The sequence below is a fragment of the Corvus brachyrhynchos genome, unplaced genomic scaffold (assembly GCF_000691975.1).
Source record: "Corvus brachyrhynchos isolate BGI_N302 unplaced genomic scaffold, ASM69197v1 scaffold467, whole genome shotgun sequence".
Classification (NCBI taxonomy): domain Eukaryota; kingdom Metazoa; phylum Chordata; class Aves; order Passeriformes; family Corvidae; genus Corvus; species Corvus brachyrhynchos.
The window spans coordinates 1,731,293-1,751,548 of NW_008239309.1; the positions used below are offsets into that span (position 1 = coordinate 1,731,293).

General features: G+C 40.2%; 1 protein-coding gene across 10 annotated transcripts in view; it reads left to right on the forward strand.

Annotated features, from left to right (window-relative positions):
• ZNF366 (zinc finger protein 366) overlaps positions 1 to 19,341 on the forward strand; it is a 34,002-nt gene extending 14,661 nt beyond the window's left edge. For 4 of the 10 annotated variants that reach the window (XM_017740677.1, XM_017740680.1, XM_017740679.1 and 1 more), the window contains 5 exons: positions 371 to 440; positions 5,012 to 6,340; positions 8,382 to 8,573; positions 14,260 to 14,434; positions 16,375 to 16,910. In XM_017740677.1, the coding sequence (XP_017596166.1) occupies positions 5,042 to 6,340; positions 8,382 to 8,573; positions 14,260 to 14,434; positions 16,375 to 16,910 (2,202 nt within the window). In that variant the 5' untranslated portion in view covers positions 371 to 440; positions 5,012 to 5,041. Of the gene's footprint in view, positions 1 to 370; positions 441 to 3,754; positions 3,880 to 5,011; positions 6,341 to 8,381; positions 8,574 to 14,259; positions 14,435 to 16,374 lie in introns of all 10 variants that reach the window. The other 6 variants (XM_017740682.1, XM_017740683.1, XM_017740685.1 and 3 more) reach the window with 3 other exon arrangements.
• The last annotated feature ends 915 nt before the right edge of the window (positions 19,342 to 20,256 follow it).

Sequence of the window (20,256 nt, forward strand, 5' to 3'; positions counted from 1 at the left end):
CTGTACTAAAACTTTGAAGTTCTCTGCTGAAGTTATTTAAAGAACAAGGGACTGTTCCCTAACTATATTTTGTATTTTCACCAAGAGACAAATCTGTTTTCTCTTCTGTGGTTTCCTCAGAACTCATGTTTTTGTGGAATTAGGTTCTGGACATAGTTAAGATCATGCCTCCATTCAATTTAGCAAGGCTTTGCTACCAGAATGGAAGAAGAAATAATTAATGTATATATTATAGCAATTTAAGGGGGAGAAAAACCAACAAGGTGATCCATATTTAGACTTCCCCTTTTCTTTTAAGTCCTCTATGTGTTGGATTATACAGCACATCTCTGATTGTGCTGGTCACTGACTTAAACACTTTCCCTTGTAGGATTGGTCCTGTGATGCCTGTAGCTGTGGCCAGTGGAATAAGCCCATATGCTCATTGAAAGCAGTCAAAGGTTAGTAGCACAAGGAAATAGTTTCTTTCTTATTTCAAGGAGTTCTTCATCTCTGTGTTCCATAAAGAGTGAAACTTTGCACAAAACTCTGTGTGGAAGAAGGGAGTAACTGGAAGCCAAGAAAAGAGAGAGCAATTAGACACAACTCACTGTAATTTCTGTGTATTTTTGGCAGCATTTCAATAATCCAACAAGAGCAGTAAATAACATAGCTGGGTCCTCAATTGCTTTGGGCTTTCTAAAGAATTTTATACACTTATTGCTGGGAAAAAAGTGAGATACAAAGTTGAAAGATGTTTGAGGCACATACTTTATAGGGAAAATCTTGATCTAAAAGCACATCCCTTTATAGGGAAAATCTTGATCTAAAAGCATTATGTTCAAATTGTGTGAGTTCACTCTGATAAAAAGGATTTTTTAAAGCAGATTTTTTTCTTTGGGAAAGAAGTTGAGAAGTTTTCAATATTCTTGGGATTCCCTTCCCCTTCTCCCTTTTTAATAAGTCAAACCTTTGTACCCAAAGAGTTTTCAAGATCTAACTGTTGTTATTTTCACCAGGGAGTTAGGGTGACAAGGAAACAGTAGGATGAATACCATATGTATATATATATATATATATATATATATATGCATACATGCAGACATAGTGTGCAATTTAGGGTACCACATTATATGAATGATATAAATCTGTTACAGGGTATCCTAGGGAGGGCAATGGAGGGCCGTGAGGGGAATCCATATGAGGAGCAGCTGAGTTAATTTGTCCTATTCAGCTTGCAGAAGAGGAGACTGAGGGGAAATCTCATTGCAGTCTACAACTCCCTCATGAGGGGAACAGGCAGGGCAGGTACCAATCTCTTCACTCTGGTGACCAGTGGCAGGAATTGACGAAACAGCCTGAAGCAGAGTGAGGGGAGGTTTGGTTTGAATATCAAGAAAAGGTGTTTCACTCAGATGGTGGTTGGGCACTGGAACAGGCTTCCCAGGGAAGTGGTCACAGCACCAGCCTTACAGTGTTCAAGGAGCATTTGGACAATGTTCTCAGGCACATGGTGTGATGCTTGAGGGTGTCCTGTGCAGGGCCAGGAATTGGACTTGGATGATCCTTGTGGGTCCCTCCCTTCCAAATCAGGATGTTCCATAATTACATGAATTGATATTGTGTATATATAGGTACACTACTTCCAGTCAGTGCACTATCAACTGAAAGTAATATTGTGGTGTAATTTTTAGATACTTGTCCAACTTGTAAGCAATTATTTTATCTTTTACCTCTATCCAATGTGGTTTTTGAGTTATAAGTTCAGATAGCATTCAGTTTTTCCTTCAGTTAGTCCTTCTTCGTGCATTGTTTGATCCCATTGTCTAAGCTTTCCATCTTAAGAGTTTTGTTGCTGAGCCTTTAGCTTCACTTTTTTATCTCAAAGATAATTATTCAGTCTACACTATTAGAAAGAAGCAATCTCTTTGCAGGAAGTTTTTTAAGATGCCTTCTCTTGTCCATGGCCTAACTAGGTCACAGAGATGTGCTTTTATCTATCTTTAGAAGAAGGTTTATCCAGCATGTAGCTTCCTGAAATAGAAATAGGAGTGTATTTAGTGCTCCACTCACCTTCATGCTCTCCACCCAGCATTTCCAAGAATGATGGTATAAATAGCATCAACATGTCACAGGTGATAGAGGGAAAATGTGTCTAGTTTTCCAACCTAACCTTTGCCTGGTTGGCTAGATACATGCACACAAACACACACATTCATATAAGTGCGTCCCTCAGGAGGGCCACAAGGATGTCACAAGCTTAGGCAGAGAGAAAACTGGAATGGCCAAAGCCCAGCTGGAGCTTAATCCAGCTGCTGCCACAAAAAATAACACAAGAAGCATCTATATGTACATTCACATCAAAAAAGCAGGCCAAGGAGAACCTTCATTCTTTGTTGGATGTGGGGTGAAACTTAGCATTGAACGATGAAGAAAAGGCTGAGATACTTTGTGCCTTCTTTGCTTCAGTCTGACATAGTCAGACCAGTTGTTCTCAGACTGCCCAGGCCTCTGAGCTGGGAGACAGGGAACAAAATGAAGCCCCCATAATCCAAGGGGAAATGGTCATCAACATGGTACAATGCTTAGACGTGCACAAGTCTGTGGGACTTAAGGGATCCGCCCAAGGGTACCAAGGGAGCTGGTGAAAGTGCTTGCCGAGCTACTTTCCATCATTTACCATCACCCCAGATTGTCTGAGGAGGTCCCAGCTGACTGGAGGTTGGCAAATATGATTCCCACCTACAAGAAGGTTTGGAAGGAGGGTTGTAGAGCAGCTCATCCTGAGTGCCATCACACAGCACATACAGAACAACCAAGGGATCAGGCTCAGGCAACACGGGTTCATGAAAGGCAAGTCCTACTTCACCAACAGGAACTCCTTCTATGACTCGCTTAGTGGAAGAGGGAATGTATTCTGTGTTCTAGGACTTCAGCAAAGCTTCTGACACCATTTCTCACAGCATTCTCCTGGAGAAACAGACAGCTCATGGCTTCTTGGGTGCACTGTTTAGCATGTAAAAAATGTCAGGATGCCCTGGCCCAGAGAGTGGTCGTGGATGGAGTTATATCCAGCTGGCAGACAGTCACCAGTGCTGTTCCCCTGGGCTAAGTACTGGGGCCAGTTCTGTTTAATATCTTCACTGATCTGAATGTGGGGATCAAGCCCTGCTAAGTTTGTGGACGACTCCAAGTGGGGTAGGGGTGTTGATCTGATGGAGGGCAGGAAGGCTCTGCAGAGGGATCTGGACAGGCTGGATCATGGGCAGTGATGTGAGGTTCAACAAGGCCCAGTGCCAGGTCTTGCTCTTGGATCACAACAACCCCAGGCAGTGCCACAGGCTGGGGCAGAGTGGCTGCAAAGCTGCCCACAGGAAAAGGACCTGGGGGTGCTGGTGCCAGCAGCTGAACATGAGCCAGGGTGTGCCCAGGTGGCCAAGAAGGCCAATGGCATCCTGGCCTGTACCAGCAACAGTGTGGCCAGCAGGACCAGGGCAGGGATTGTCCCCCTGTACTCAGCACTGGTGAGGCCACACTTCAAATCCTGTGTTCAGTTCTGGGCCACTCACTCCAAGAAGGACATGGAGGTGCTGGAGTGTGTCCACAGAAGGGCAGTGGAGCTGGGGAAGGGTCTGGAGCACAAGTTCTGTAAAGAGTGGTTGAGGAAGTTGGAATTTTTTAGCCTGGAGAAAAGGAGACTCAGGGGAATATTATCCCTTTCTACAACTGCCTGAAAGAAGGTTGTAGCCAGGTGGGTATTTGCCTCTTCTCCCAGGTAACCAGTGACAGGACAAGAGAAAATGGCCTCAAGCTGTTCCAGGGAAAAAACCTCTTACAGAAAAGGTGGTCAAGGAGTGAACCAGGCTGCCCACAGAAGTGACTGAGTTACCATCCTTGGAGGTATTTAAAAGATGTGTAGATGTGGTGCTTACAGACATGTTTTTGTGGTGGACTTGACAGTTAATGGCTGGACTTGATGATCTTAAAAGTCTTTTCTGACATGAATGTTTTCTGATTCTATGACTCTAGAAGGACAAGGGAAAAGGTAGCAGCCTTATTTAAGATGAACCAAAATTTAAAATAAATGCTTTAGATGAACCACAAATTCAGATGAAGCTCCCCATATGATCAGTGGAACATAAAATTTTGCTAGGCGAAAATTATTAATCTGCTTTATCACATTGTATCATCAGATATGCTCAGAGCATTTTTAGGCGTCAGTTACTCTGGAGTCCCAAGGGTTCTGTTGACATCAGCTCTGTATTTAGTTTTATGGTGATGATTTTGCCCACCTGTTTAGAAACAAACAAACAAACAAATCGTAGATAAAACCTACTAAACTGAATTTAATTTGGAGAGTTGTCAAATGTCTTTCCTCCCCCAGATCTGCCAGGCAAATATCTCTGGGATTAAAACAAAGAAAATAAATTTATCTCCGCCTTCTTATTACAATACAAAGTGAGAGTAGCCAGGAAACATGGCGCAAAACCTGATGGTACACAGTGTCCTTAGATCACTTGGCCATTGTTTTCTCTCACAGCAGCACATGTTAATGATACAAAGAAGTTTAAATTTTTTTGGCTTTGGCTTTTCATGTCACAGCCATAATAAATGTGCATATTATTGTTTGTATTGCCATATCCTTTAGATGCACCGCCAATTTCTAGAGCCTGTGGATGTGCAGCCAAGGACAGAATTTTGCCCACAAACAGTCTGACTGAATTAAATTAAGCAGAAACATTGCCATACAGATTCAGCTGTGAAGTAATGTGTCACGGTACAGAATGTTTATGTTGTAAAAATGTTGTGTGGGCCAAATCTGCTGCATGAAGACCAAGGCTTTTTTGCTTTTCACTTAACAATTTAATTCTGTTTTAAAAGGCCTTTGTCTTATATAGATTAAAGACGTCCTTAATTGTATTTAGTTAAAAAACCCAACAACCTTCAAAACAATAAAATAGTCAATAGAATGTTAAATCCAGAAGAACAGGAAGAAATAAAGACATTTGGGTTTTCTTTTGCTTATTTTAAGGAATTTGGGTCACGGAGAAAAAAATCGAATATGATGAAGAATAAAGAAACAATTTTTAACGTGGACAATACCCGAGCCTCTCCCTTCTCCCGCTGCCTGCAGCCACTCAGCCCTGTTACAAAGCCACACAGAACAGCTCCGTTTGACGAAGAATTCAGAACACACCTCTCACATTTCTGCTATGGTCCTCCTCCTCTTGAAAACATGGAAACATTCCAGGGGTCCTTGGAAGGAGGGTCTCGTAAACGCAAGAGCATGCCAACAAAAATGCCTCCTCCCATCACGCTTGAGGATTCCTCATCACCACCAGACAGACCTGAAGATCACAATGACATAGGCCCTTCCAGTCTCCCTTTGGTGTTCCAACAGCCAGCTCAGCCCAAGTACAGTTCCCAGATGATTGACCTCTGCAACTTTGGTTTTCAATTCTACAGAACTCTGGAGCATTTTGGAGCCAAGCCCATTAAGAAAGAACCAGTGAAGCCTAACATGGCATGGCCCAATAGCCCAGCATTCATGCAGGCTCCTTACCCTTATTATCCTAAAGTCCACCCTGGCTTAATGTTTCCTTTCATTGTGCCACCAAACTTTCATTTCAGGAACCCTTTTCAAATGAAAAGACCTCCAGAACCACCCTTCAGGAGGGCTGAAGTAAGAGAAAGTGGTGAAAACAAACAGAAGGTGGAAAGAGTAGATGTCAACCTTCAGATAGATGACAGCTACTATGTTGATGTGGGGGGTGAACAGAAACGCTGGCAGTGTCCCATGTGTGAGAAGTCCTATACATCCAAGTACAATTTGGTGACCCATATCTTGGGGCACAGTGGCATTAAGCCACATGCTTGCACCCGGTGTGGCAAGCTTTTCAAGCAGCTGAGCCACTTGCACACACATATGTTAACACATCAGGGCACTCGGCCACATAAGTGTCAGGTGTGCCACAAGGCTTTCACCCAAACTAGTCACCTTAAGAGACACATGATGCAGCACAGTGACATCAAGCCTTACAACTGCAGGATCTGTGGCAGGGGATTTGCCTACCCCAGTGAGCTGAAAGCACATGAGTCTAAGCACGAGAGTGGACGAGAGAATATTTGTGTGGAGTGTGGTCTGGACTTTCCAACTCTGGCCCAACTGAAGAGACACCTAACCACCCACCGTGGCCCTATACAGTACAACTGCACCGAATGTGATAAGACCTTCCAGTACCCAAGTCAGCTGCAAAACCACATGATGAAGCACAAAGACATCCGCCCATACATCTGCACTGAATGCGGCATGGAGTTTGTGCAGCCCCACCACCTGAAGCAACACTCCCTGACTCACAAGGTAAGCCTTGCATCTGAAGGTAGCATGAGGATTACAGGCTACTAAACACAAATATACCCACCTCCTCAGAAACATGGCCTCTTGCCACCTGCAGAGGCTTACGTAGAAACCTCAGCATTGCTGGCAGTAGTATAAGCCAGATGTCTTTGTCAGTCTTAAGAATGAGCACACACAGCCCAACTATGTTACAAGCAGGAGTTCAATTAAACCACCTGTATTACTTCCCCACACTGGATTCACATCTCTCTGTTTCTTGGGGATTTTTTCAGAATGACCTTCTGTAAAATAACATAATTTTGCAGAGCTGTATAACCACTCCCCAACCCCAAAATTTAAAATTTTTTTTTACTGAAAATAAGTTCTCCTACTTTGTTTCCTTAATTAGGTAGTAGATGAGTTTGTAGCGGACCGCAGCCAAAAAAAAAAAAGTTATTACTCATCAGGTTTTGAAGAATCATTATAATGAGACATTTAAAAACCAAAAAACCCTAAGAAAAATTCCCCTTTGTGTGTATATTATCCAGAATGCCGATTAATAGAAATGGACAAGCAGGATCATAATCACAGCCAATTCATATCAAGTGGAAGTCTTGCCACTGCTGAGAGCGGTAACAGCAGAGTCAACTTGGGGTAGAAGCAAGCTCTGCAACATTTCCAAAAATGATTGCTTTCAAAAATAGGAAAAATGTAATTGTTCTATTCAAGAACCTCTGAAATTGACTGTCCACTTTTACAAAAATAGTAAGACAATAATAACACCTTCCACTTTAATAAAAATTTTCTTCCAGGTTTGCATATTTTTCCTTTAACATTTGAATTTTGGCTTTTACATGAAAAGCATTAAAAATACAGAAAGCTAGAGCACTTGAGTCTTATAGTCACATATTCTTTGAAAACCCGACAACCTCTACTTCCACATTTACTTTTCTTTTCTGCTTCAAGATTATAATTTCTCTTCTTCCTGGAGATTCCCTGGTCTTTGAATTTACCATGCAAGATTCCACTAATTGAAGACTTGGTCGTTTTTTTGTCACAGTAAACAAAATGCCCCTGAGCCCTTAGAGAGCTTCTGCTTATTTGTCCACAGCGGCAGGTGGATTCAGCTGTGAATATAGTTCACAGTACTTAGCTGACTAAAGGCAGCATCATATCAGATGAGCAGACACTTGAAGCTGCTGTTGACATTCAGTTTTAGCTTTGTAATTAACTGTGAAAACTTCCACTGACAGTCATTTCACATGTTTTTAAAGAAGGCCTGTGAAGGAGTAACTGCTCTCACCTAGTAAACCCTTATTACCTTCTGCAAGTTAAACTCTCAGGCTGTTTAGTAGCAAATTCTTTGGTTTTCATAGTATCTAAATCACTCTTTGAGAAGCTGACGGACCACACAGGTGTGAGTAAGAATATTGAATTATGCAGTAGTAAATTGAGTGGTTAACAAAAAAGGTGATAAAAATGTTCTATAAATCTCATCTAAAATGAGATCATTCCATTAGGGTTACTAAAAATCCCACTAAGAATAAACAGATTTTTCTCTCTTCAATAAATGCAAGATGTATAATCTTATTTGGTGGTATTGCTTGACTACTCTCAATTACTTCAGATTATTTTCTCTAGCTTTCTTCAAAATAGGGCTGTGTCTTTTCCATAATCCTGTAATATTCAATTATTAAAGGCAAGCACTACTTTAGTCTTTTAACTGGTGGGCTTTTATTTTGGGCAATACGTGTATGTGTTTGACCAATACTTTACTTAAGCAGCAGAGCAGGACGGGGAAGCTCTGACACTGTGTCACATTGATTTGTAAACAAACTTCATTATTTCATTAAGCTTACATTTTGTTTTACTTCTCTGCTTCTCAGAAGCTTGTAAGAGTTAGTCAGGAAAAAATACACAGGTACCTATTACTTGAAAAAATATTAAAAGTGAAATAATTTATTATCAGCTTTGCCAATACAGAATGAATAATTCATACATTGCTGTACTGAAAATTAAATTATCTAGAAAATTTTCCATCTACAGAATTTTTCTTTTCTTTCAGGGTGTGAAAGAGCACAAATGTGGAATTTGTGGTCGGGAATTTACCCTGCTGGCCAACATGAAGCGACATGTCTTGATCCACACCAATATCAGAGCCTATCAATGCCATTTGTGCTTCAAGAGCTTTGTGCAAAAGCAGACTCTCAAGGCCCACATGATTGTTCACTCTGACGTCAAACCCTTCAAATGCAAGGTAAGTGCATTTGGTGGCAGGGGCATTAACCTACAGTATATAGCATTTTATTATATGGTAGAATTAGAAAAACAAAACATGCCAACACATACTGCAGTTGCACTTAAACTAGCATAAACCAGTCTGGTTTTCTTTTTTTTATCCAGGTTCTGCTTATGTAGCACAAAATAATGGAGGTAAATACCTGTGGTTTACTCCCTTTCCCTTCAATATCAGTAACTTTCATCCTCACATAGTTTTGGGGGTTTTTTGCCTTGTGAGAATTTAACTGCCACAGATGTTTGAGGACAATAAACATATCTGACATTTGCTTTGTACAACCACCCAAATGAAGTCTAAGTGCTTAATAGCTTGAAACACTTACAAAAAGCATTAATCAAGTCATGCACCCTGCAGAGGATCATGGAAAAGCAGCAGCTACAACTTCCCACAGTGATGCTATGCAACAGTTCAAGAAAGCAGTCAGAAAAAGCCACAGCAAAATACAACTACAGGAGGGATTTGAAAGGGCCAAGTGTAATTACCAGACTGAAATTCAGGGCAGGACATCGGTATGCTAACAAAACAGCCTCTGAGACCATCTGGCCTTTCTTACAATCCTGTGCAAATTCCAGTTTGCTCCTTCCCCCCAGCACTGGAGGCTGACATACCCTTTCCATCCTCTCTTCTCCTCCCTCCCCATAAAACATTAAGGCTTTCTTGACCCTGTTCAACTCTAATATATTCCTTATGAATTATTCATGTCTATATTCTTACTCAGTATTGGATGCTACATAAGTTCTTTTGCTGCCAGTCTGGTTCATTACTGTAGTCATACCTTGTGAAGTCAAAGGTCATAGATTTTTTCCCCACTTTAATTTGCTCTAAGAGGGCTCTAAATACAGAGTGGAGCATTACCCAGCTTGTGCATAAGTAACTGAAGACTGATTTGGAAGCAATTTCTAGAACTCCTTCATCCTACATCTTTATGGTATTGAACGTTTTCTTTAAAGGAATATTTCATGAAGAAGCAGAGATGGATGAAAAATTTAAAGGGAATTATTTTCTCTTGAAAAAATGTAGAAATTCAAAATGTCATAGGCATATATGATATTCAGTGCTAGTTTTAGTAAGAAAATGTCAGAATGAATCTTTCTGACTTCATAATTTTTCTCTGTTAAATTCAAAAAATTTTCCTTTGTAAAAACTAGCAGCAAATTCTACCGACTTCAGTATTTTGTTTTATTTTAATTTATGTCCTATTAAAATATTATTTTGTATAGTAGGGCTTCCATTATTCCATGTTGATAAAAGAATTTCTTTTACTGAAATTCTTAGGCTGTAACATGTCAGGTCTGCTGGAGATTTTCATTCTTTGAGAACATCTGCAAACCTCCTTCTTGCTTCTATTTGGTTGAAGTCCTCATCTGACTCCTCAAAGTTCAGAAAAGAAACTCAGTTTTTGGATCAGATTTTGTGGGTGCAGTATGTGGATACACATGACTTTTTAGGTACGTGCAGATAAGCTGGAAGGTTGTGCTCAGCTCAGTGTTTGATGATGACAGATTATTGAAACTTGGAGAGGGCAGTAGTTGGAACTGGGAAACAGAGTATCACCAGTATGTTTTCCAGCCAGTAACACAAGCTCTACAGGAACACCTGTTTTTCTTATTTTTTTACTTTTCTGTCCCCACCCAGTGTCCCTAGGAGGAAAGAAACAAGTAAGCACAGCGAATCTGTTTCTCGTATGGCTGAAGCAGTGTGAACCAACATCAGTGCCCCTGACAGAGACGATTGCAACAATAAGCAAAGGCAGAATCAGGAATTGCTCTTTTGTATTAGGAACATCTTAGCATTAACTCTCTGACAGAGCCCTCAAAAGACTCTTGAAAGCAAATATTTCTGGCTGGTACTCGGAGGGTTAAGGCAATGACCAGATAGCAGCCTTTTGGCACCAAGCTCCTCCTCAGCAGAAGGAAGGATATAGCTTTATGAACAGCCTGCTTAACAATGGCTCACATGTCCCCGGGGAACCGCCTGCAAATAGATTTCATCTTGCTTTCTCTTGTACTTTTCAAAGCTTCCTGTTTTCTCACGGTCCTTTTGGACAGTTTACAGTCATTCTCCCTCTCCTTCTTTCTTTGAGGAAAGGAACACCCTTCTTATGAAGAAAAAAAAAAAAGAAGAAGAATGCACGGGAAAGAGAGCACAGCAGTAGCCTTTATACTTCACCACATGGCAATGGTTTTCTTTACCTTTTTCTCACAGCAAAGGAAAACATGAGTTTTCCTATGTGTCTAATCACAACTAAGCACAGACTATCAGAAGTGAGGGAGTAGCAAATAGTTGTCCCTTCTGTTTCCTCATCCAGCTGCAGCCTGGATCTCTGTTTAATTTTCCTCTGAAGAGTGAACTTGTCTGTAGAATTTAAAGGCCTGAGCCCATGTTGCCTTGTTTATTTCTGTTTAAGAAAAAAAAAAGACTAAAGAGTTATGAAGGTTTTACACCAATTGGTGCAACAGTACTAATTCTGATCTGTAGAGAAAGATGCCATGGAATTTACTGTTGCTTTTAGTGCTGAAGTAATCAGTGTTTCAGACCTCCAATAAGGGATTCAACGGATTTTTCTTCAGCCCAGACAAGCACACACTGCAGCAGATATTTTGAACTCCACCTTTTTCCCCATCTAAAAATGTGTGCTTTAAACAGGAGCCAAAACCAAAGAAAATGTGAGAGAGAAGTACTTTGACAAGAAACAAAACAGGCTGACAAATCTAGAAGGATGATACTTCACGTGATGGCTTAGGAGGAGAAAATCTAGGGTTGAACTAACAGAGTTTTCTAGCAAACTATACTGAAGTCCGTTTCATCAGCCAGTGCAACAAAGTCTCTTCAGCAGACTTGCAGCTGAGGTATTTCTCTTCAAGATGTTATTTTTGTTTTGTCTCAAGTAGACAGCCTAACAGAAAGTCCACAAGTAAACCATGTTGTTCCTGATATTCCAAGTTCTCTTGCATAAACGTCTCATCTCCCTGAGCGCTATGGTGCACTGTAGAGAGTTCTGCTGGAGCCCCCCCCCCCATGCAGCTGCCTCAGGGTCATCTTTCACACTCTGCTTAGTCAGTGCTCACAAGCCTGTTATGTCACAGAGAAAGAAAATCTTGTACCATCTTCTAGTTTGATCTGCAGACTCAGGCTCTTCAATGAGCTTTACCTGTGTACTCCAGCTATATTTGAGTTGCAGTCTTCCAGCATGAGTGAGAAACCTACTTCCTTTTACCTCTGGATCATAGATATTCATCTGGAAGGCGTCTTCTGCCTTTTTAAAAGGACCAGTAAAACAGAAATTATGCCACAGAGACCCATCATTCCAAAAAACAATTTTCCTATCTGCATTACTTTAATTTTCCTGCCACACCTCTGCACTTTAGCACCATTTCCTCATGTCCCCAGAGAAGATTTCAGGACATGAACACATTACACATCTCTAAGATGTGCCTGACTTTGGGACATGGAAAACCTGTCAACTTTATTGAGAAACACAGAACTCTGATGCTAAAGAACTATCCTTTACCAAGTCCCTGTCTTTTTAGTATGAAGAAAGAGAAACAAATATTGCCTTGATGGAAAGAAACCAAATGCTCCTCCTAGATCAGTTTTAATACTCAAGACCTTATACAGATACAGTTTTGCATGCAGTACTCTAGCCACTCATCTATTCAACATGATTTTCCTTGGTTACCAGTTCAGACAGAGAAGACCTGCTATAGGAAAGCAAGTCCTGGTGACAGCATAAGTCAGCCACAATACAAGCAGATAACCAGAAGCCTTCAGCAAAGAGGTGTTAGAGAGATACTATTGTTGACATTTTTGTAGGAAGAGTAATGTTGATATATTACAGGTTGTTCCAGCAGCTGTCAAGATACAATCAGCTGCTGTTATTCCTTGCAAATTTTCTGTGCCCATCAGTACTTCTTCTCCTCTGTTTCCTTCCAGCACTTTCTGAGTTATTTTTTTGGTTCCAGCATTTTTCTGAGTATAAACAATCCTGCATGTTACCTTTGTTTGAATGTGAAGAGAAGCCAGTATTCTTTCCTCAGTGGATGGATGACCCTTGGAAACAGATACCTTATTTTGAAAAATTAATTTTCAGTGGCTTTTCTTTTTTTTTCCACCAACTGTCTTGTCTAACACTTTGCTGATAAATTTATTTGCTAGAATTTTTATTTTAGCGAAATCACAAACAGAAAATCACAAAAGGGTACATAACCAGGTGAAGCAAATAATTTTTTTAAAAGCAAGTGAATGTTTTCAGAGTCTTTCTTTTTGCTTTTTGACTCAGCTCTAGCTTTTATTTTAAAACAGTATACCTGCTAAATTTTGTGTTAATGAACTGATTCATTAATTAACATTCATTGATTAACTCAAGAGAGGGTTTAAATCACAATACATACAGTACTGTTTCTCCAAGGACCCTTTTATTATCTACATTTCATCCAGATATTCCAGGTGATGACTTTCTGAATTTTAATCTACAAGTTCTGAATCAGATCTGTAATACCCAATAAATAAAATCAGAATTCAGATTATACAAAAATTCTGGTGGATTCTTAGTAATTTCTATTTAGTAATTGTCTGCCAGATGGTTGCTCTGCTAGATGGAGGTTTCAGTTACTCAGTAATGGTGATTCTGGCTCATATAGTAATAAAGAAAACCTTAAGAAATTAAAATCTTATGGTAAAACAAGTCAGGGGAAAAAAAACAAAAGAAGTAGAGAGCAAAGAGAGAAGTTTGCAGAGGATGGAAATAGCCACTTGAATGTGAATAAAATTATAAATCCTGATAAGGAAAGCCCAGAAGACAAGTAAGACTAGATGCCTGTAATAGTGATGTCAAACTCTCATGTCTTAAGAATGCATAAGAGTCCAGACAACAAAAGGGCCCATCTAAATAAACAACAACAATGAATAAAACCCACCCTTATTGTTCCATCAAAGGGAAAATTGAATGATCAATGGCTTGAGCTGGCAGAAACATGCTTCAGGGAAAGCTGAGTCATTCTTGCAGGCTCAGGAGTGTTTAAATTGCAACTTGCTCACCAGAGACACCAAAACATACCAGTCGATAAACAAAAGATAAAGCCATCAGGGAAAAAAAGGGTGAGCAAGAAACACAGAAAAACGAGGAATTGCTTTTTCTAACTTTTAGCAAAATGTGCAGCCATTTAATTTCCATTTAAAGAGAAGTAATATTCTGCTTGACTGTTTCACAGAAACCCTTAATTGGTTTTATTTTGTAATTCCATCTCTGCCTGACACTGTCCTTGATTAAAGGCTAGATGTATAAACAAATGGAGTGGTTCACCAGGGCAGAAACTTGTGCTTTGAATCTCATCCAGATTAAGAGCCTTGCAGATTACTCCCTTAAGTCTTTCCCCTCCTGACAACAACATGGACTGCTTTTGGGGAATCCTTGACTATGTGTCCTGGTCACCAATATTAAAAAATGTCAGCAGTTCAGAACGCCTTAGATAGTCAACCATATGTTTTTGTCTGTAGGACTTTTGCATGGAACTTTGAAAAAATATATTGCAGCCAAAAACTGTCAGGGTTTAAGTTGAGAATTGTAGGTTCTATTTCCTTTAAAAATGTTGTCCTTGAAAACACTGCTTCAAACTAATAATTTTCATTTTTACCATTTTTACAGCTGTGTGGAAAGGAGTTTAACAGAATGCACAATTTAATGGGACACATGCACTTGCACTCAGATAGTAAGCCGTTTAAGTGCCTCTACTGTCCCAGCAAATTCACCTTGAAGGGGAACCTAACCAGGCACATGAAAGTCAAACATGGGGTCATGGAAAGAGGATTTCACTCTCAAGGTAATAATTTTCAGCAAGATTATTCTCTGTGGGATCTGAGTATGCATATCAGTAAACGCAAATGGGCTTTGTACTACAGATCCACCAACTTGTGCCATAGATCCAATGTTATTGCAAGAGGTAAAATCCCATAAGCCTAGGAAGTTGCTATTAGCTGTATTACTATAATGTTACATATCAGAGATCCCCAATAAATCCTAAATTAATCCTAAATTCACAGAAACAGAGAATCTAAAACACTTACGGTTCTTTCTCACTGCTTATTGGTTTCCAGTCAAGAATGGGAATGGAATCCTCAGACCCCTCAGTGGGTCTACATCTAGGAGCCTTGGTCATTCTGTGCTGTATTGACATAGCTGGGGTCAGATAAAGGCCATAGGCTCAAGATCTCATTTACAAAGAAGCACGTGTACAGGAGGAGATGTTCCTCCCCCATCTCAAAGTAAAAGGATTTTTGACTACCGAGGGTATCCTGCAAAACATTTCCTGTCTGCCACCTACCACATATACTTCCTGAAGTCATCTTCATGTGTGTAAACATGTCAATGCTATCTAAAGAAGTGGGGCAATTAAGGATAATTTTTTTGAGGGTTTGGGTATCCAAGATATGTTTTTCAAGATTTTGCAGATAAATAATGCTTTAATGGGCAAGATTTCTTGTTGTCCCTCATATTCAAGCTTTAGGGCAGCCTAGCACATATGTAAAACGCTTCCTCTAATGACATTCAGTGTAAAATTTATGAAGATCTTAATGGCTAATGAAATAAGTGTTTTTTCTGTAAATCTCCTACAGCACCATGCTAGTTAGACAATTATTTGTAACTGGAGATTGCCTAAGAGCTTTTCATTGTACAGAGATTCTGCAGCCTTTGAGGCTTATCAGATACAAGACAATTTGTGAGGCCTGACACCTGTTTATGAACTCTTTTAACAAATAAGGCTTGTTGCAAAGTCACATCTGCTATCTAGTGAGACTGCATAGATCCTTCAGAAACTGGATTCAATTACTGAGGAGAAAACAGAAACCAAAGAAAGCAAAAGCGAGTAAAATATTGACTTTCATAGCTGTTTGCTATTGGGTGAAATCCTCACCCTGTATTTTCACTAGTCTTTACTGAAGCTGGACTCTGCCTGCAGTATCTGAATTCTTTTCTATATATCCTGATGATGTTTGGGGCATATCTGAGTCCACAGATGCCTCTTGGATAGTCTCTATTTACAGCAAAAGGGAAGACACTGACAAATACTAAGACAAACCAGATCCAGGACTAGATGCAGATTTATACTGCACTGTTCAAAATCATCATTTGTTTGTAATGATTTCCTCAAGCTGAAGCACTGTCCAGTGCACAGAGCTTTTCAGTTGATTGGTTTCTCAGTGCATGAAAGAGGAAAAATTAAGGGGAGTCATAGGCTGCTGAGACTGTTGTCTTTTCATTTTTAAAGTATTAACTTTGAACCACAGTGTCCATAGAACAAACACATTAACATGTTTTTAGTGTCTTCCACTCCTCTGAAAAATAAGATACAAAACCTGGGACTTATATTATGGACTGTGATGCTTTAGATCCGTGTTTTCTTTTAAAAAAAAATAGGAAGGAGGAAGTGAGTAGGTTGATTGGCAAAATTCACTTTACAAAAGGCCAGACCACTTCACTTTATTCCCAGCTGCATCATCCAGAGTCTGGCATGAACAAAACAATGCTTTTTGTGTCCTAACCTGGCTGTGAAGTGTATACAATAGCACTTCTTTTTGCAGCATCTCAAAGGAGATGCCATGAGACATAAACAGTGAAGTACTTGGAGATAGCTGGATGGAAGACAAAGGTAAAGTATGAAATTCAAAGCCACTTCAGATTTTGTTTTTTAGCCATGTATCAAGTAGTAAAATTTCCTATATACGAATTTTTCCTTTTCTCCTCCCCTCAAACCACTACAAGGTTTTGGAAGAGGAAGGATTACTCTGTCCCAGACAAATGTCTTGAGAAGCTTGGAACAGGAAGAGCCATTTGATCTTTCCCAGAAAAGCCAAGGGAAGGGAATCTCATTTCATTCTGATGGTGAGAGTGCCAAGGGAAGCTCATGCCAGGAAGAAGAGGAAGACAACTGCTATGAGGCAGAGCGGTACAGCCCTGCTACATACCACCGTGATGACAACAAGCTGTACATGGCTCAAGATCTCTCTGGCAAACCTGAGTGCATGATGAAGGACTTCAGAGAGTCCTACTGCAATGAGAAGGAAGAAGTCTTAAGTGAGGGAGGACTGGGGAAGAGAATAGGAAATTCCAACAAAGAGGAGAGATGTGGAGAGGGAGAGCTTGCAAACAACAAAGAACACCTCAGCTTTAGATCCTTTGAAAAGGCCAGACTTGGTCACTCTCTCTCTGATTACTTGTATTTCAAGCACAGGAACAAGAGTTTGAAAGAATTGCTGGAAAGAAAAATGGAAAAACAAACAATGCTAATAGGCATTTAAAATGGACATTTAAAAAAAGCTGGAAAATGGTAACCAGACAGATTTTAACATGAACTGTAAGCTACCAAAGCCTGGAAGTCTGTAGTAGTATTTAGAAATAAATAAGCCAAATTATTAAAAATAATTTAGGGTAAAACACATACATTACAAGAATAAAGCAGCTCGAGGTCAGCAAGAAATGCAATAGATATTGAAAAATAACACTTTTATCTTTATCCATTTGATGTATAACAGCCAATGGGTTGGGTACAGAAGTTTACTTCCTATTATATGGGGATAGATACTTACATGCAATTTTCTACTTAGCAGAAAGCAACATACTTCAGCATCTGATTTATTATCTGACTAAATATATATGAACACTTCTAACCATATGCCTCAAAAATATCTGAAAATACTAAGTATTTCACATTATAAGCCAGAGTACTATTAAACACAGCATGCATGAAAATGCCATCAATATTCAGTAAACCAAATCCTTTGGTTTACTGAAGTGACTCTTACTTCAACTACTTACAAAGAGAAATGGGAAACAAATTAATAAGAAATACTATTTCTTGGGAGGCAGTAAAGGACAGCTCAGTAATGCTTTGAAAGGACTGGAATTTTTAAAAAAATCTAGTCCTCTGGCACAAGAAACATTTGTGCTTTGCTGTGTGTCAGCCAGTATGGGAGTATTCAGAAATTTTTGAAGTGAAATAGCATAGATTGTGTTGACATTTTGCTCTAGTGCCTGCTTAGACCTATACATTTACTGGGCAGCATCAGCATGCAGCATTCGCAATCTTGCCGTAGTTACACGAGCGCAGTATGAGTCATTTCACTGAAAAAATTACGCAGTTTTGCCATTTATCTCTTCAGTTTATCACGACCAGTAAGAATAATTTTGAACTGCACAGATCTGATCAATTTTTGTTTCAGAAGGTAAAAATAACCCTTCTAGAACAAGCAGTACCTCACAGAGGAAAACCTTCCTCTTATTGGAGTCAGAAATTTTCTTGTATTACACACATCTTGAGCAGTAAGCTGCAGGCCTTTCAGATGAATTTCACTCATGATGTTTTTATGGAGTCAAACCCAGCTTTTCATCTTCTGATTCCCATACAATTATAGGTTTATAACAAACATGGAAAAAGCATTTTCCACTAAACTTTTCATTAATTGCATGAATACTTTGAACAGCATATTAGTTCCTGCATCTTCAAGAAAGGTGAAAAGCAGCCCTTCACCATCCTATTGCTTACATGGAAATAAAAATTTAATTAGTCATAAAATTTGTCCTAAGTCCTTCGGACACCCCAGGTCAAAAGGTTGAAATCCATATCTATGGTACATCTCTTCCAAATATTACTCCCTTCTTCACTTACCTGCCAAGTTCTTGATTTGAAATACATTCCAATCATGCTCTCTATATATAGCAAGTTAAAATTAAATATATCTTATGGTTTGCTAAGACAAGTCATGTAGCTGCAGCTCTCTGCACCTATAAGAAAACATGTCTTTCAAACTAATGATCCTCATGCCTACAAGTTAATCAGGGCAAAGTCCTTATTCCTCATATAAAACTGGGTTTGTGTAATTTGGCTGCAGATGGTGTTTTCTTTTCTCAAGGCTGAAACATGGCAGAACACATGCAGAAATTCATGCAGAGAGATCTGTTGATAAAAGAAACAGTAACATAGAGGTGATTCTTCTAAATTAACTCTATGCCAGGTGTGCATATTTTTTAAAATAGAAAGGTTATGGCAAATTGAACAGAAAGGCAGGTCACTTTAAACCTAGAATTTAAAATTCTTTGAAAGTGACATGTATTTTAGAGGTACATAGTCATGTTTCTTCAGGGATGAAGAGATGTATCATAAACATTCCGCTTCCTTGCTTTAGCTGTAAGATGATGCCTATTGAAAAAGGAGCCATCTTTCTTCCAAGGAAGACATTGTGGTCAGGTAGGAAAATTTGAAAATTTCTAGAATAATGAGTGTAGCTGTAGTCTTTCTTAGACTATGGGGGAAATGATCAGGTAGAAATTCAGCATGGTCTAGTAGGTGGTCCCTCAGAAATGGGAGCAACTCTTTCAGTTAACTTGGCTCTAGATTGTCTCTGCCAGGCAAAAGCTCCCATTTGAGTATGTATACAGCCAAGAGCTGGGAGTCTCTAACTCCTAGAATTGTCTCCCTGTTGGTGGTGTAGTTTCCAGATGTGCATGGTTCCAGATCAGTCCACTCCACCTTTCCAGACATATTAGTTCTCATGATAAGAAGAACAACCAAGAATCAGGAATCTCTTCACAATTTCTGGAAAGGTGATCATGCAGATGGGTTGAATTTAGCAAGCCCTTCACTCCTGTAGTAAGCAAAGCAGGAAGGTACACAGCCCTTCCATTGTCTGTTCATTGGAGAGTGCTATGGGACAGCTAGACAGCCTTTATCAAGAAAGAAACAAAGTATTACATATCAATTGCAGTCCAGACAAATGGAGCAAAGGAGACACTTTCAGCAGAGTTCAGCTCCCAGCCACTAATATCAAAGAATGTATTCTACCTGGGCTTCAGCAAAGCCTTTGATACTGTCTCCCATGGCATTCTCCTGAAAAAGCTGGCAGCTCCTGGCTTGGGCAGATGAACTCTTCACTTGGGTAAAAACCTGGCTGTATGGCTGAGCCCAGAGAGTGGTGGTTAAAGGAGTTAACTGCAGTTGGCAGATGTTCACCAGTGGTGTCCCCCAGAGGTCAGTAATGGGCCCAGCCCTGATTAATATCTTTATTAATCCTCTAGATGAGGAGATGGAGAGCCACTTCAGTCACTTTGCCACTGACACAATGCTGGGAGTGAGTGTTGATCTGCTGGGGGGAAGGAAGGCTTTGCGGAGGGGTCTGGATTGACAGGCTGAGGGCAGTGGTCAGGTTCAACAAGGTCCAGTGCTGGGCAACAACCCCAGGCAGTGCCACAGGCTGGGGCAGAGTGGCTGCAAAGCTGCCCACAGGAAAAGGACCTGGGGGTGCTGGTGCCAGCAGCTGAACATGAGCCAGGGTATGCTCAGGTGGCCAAGAAGGCCAACGGCACACTCTGTACCAGCAACAGTGTGGCCAGCAGGACCAGGGCAGGGATTGTCCCCCTGTACTCAGCACTGGTGAGGGCACACCTCAAATCCTGTGTTCAGTTCTGGGCCCCTCACTCTAGGAAGGACATTGAGGTTCTGGAGCATGTCCAGCAAAGGGCAATGAAGCCAGACACCATCCCTGGAGGTGTTCAAGAAATGACTGGATGTGGCACTTTAGTGCCATGATCTATTTGACCAGATGGTGATTGGTCAAAGGTTGGACTTGATGATTTTAGAGGTCTTTTCTT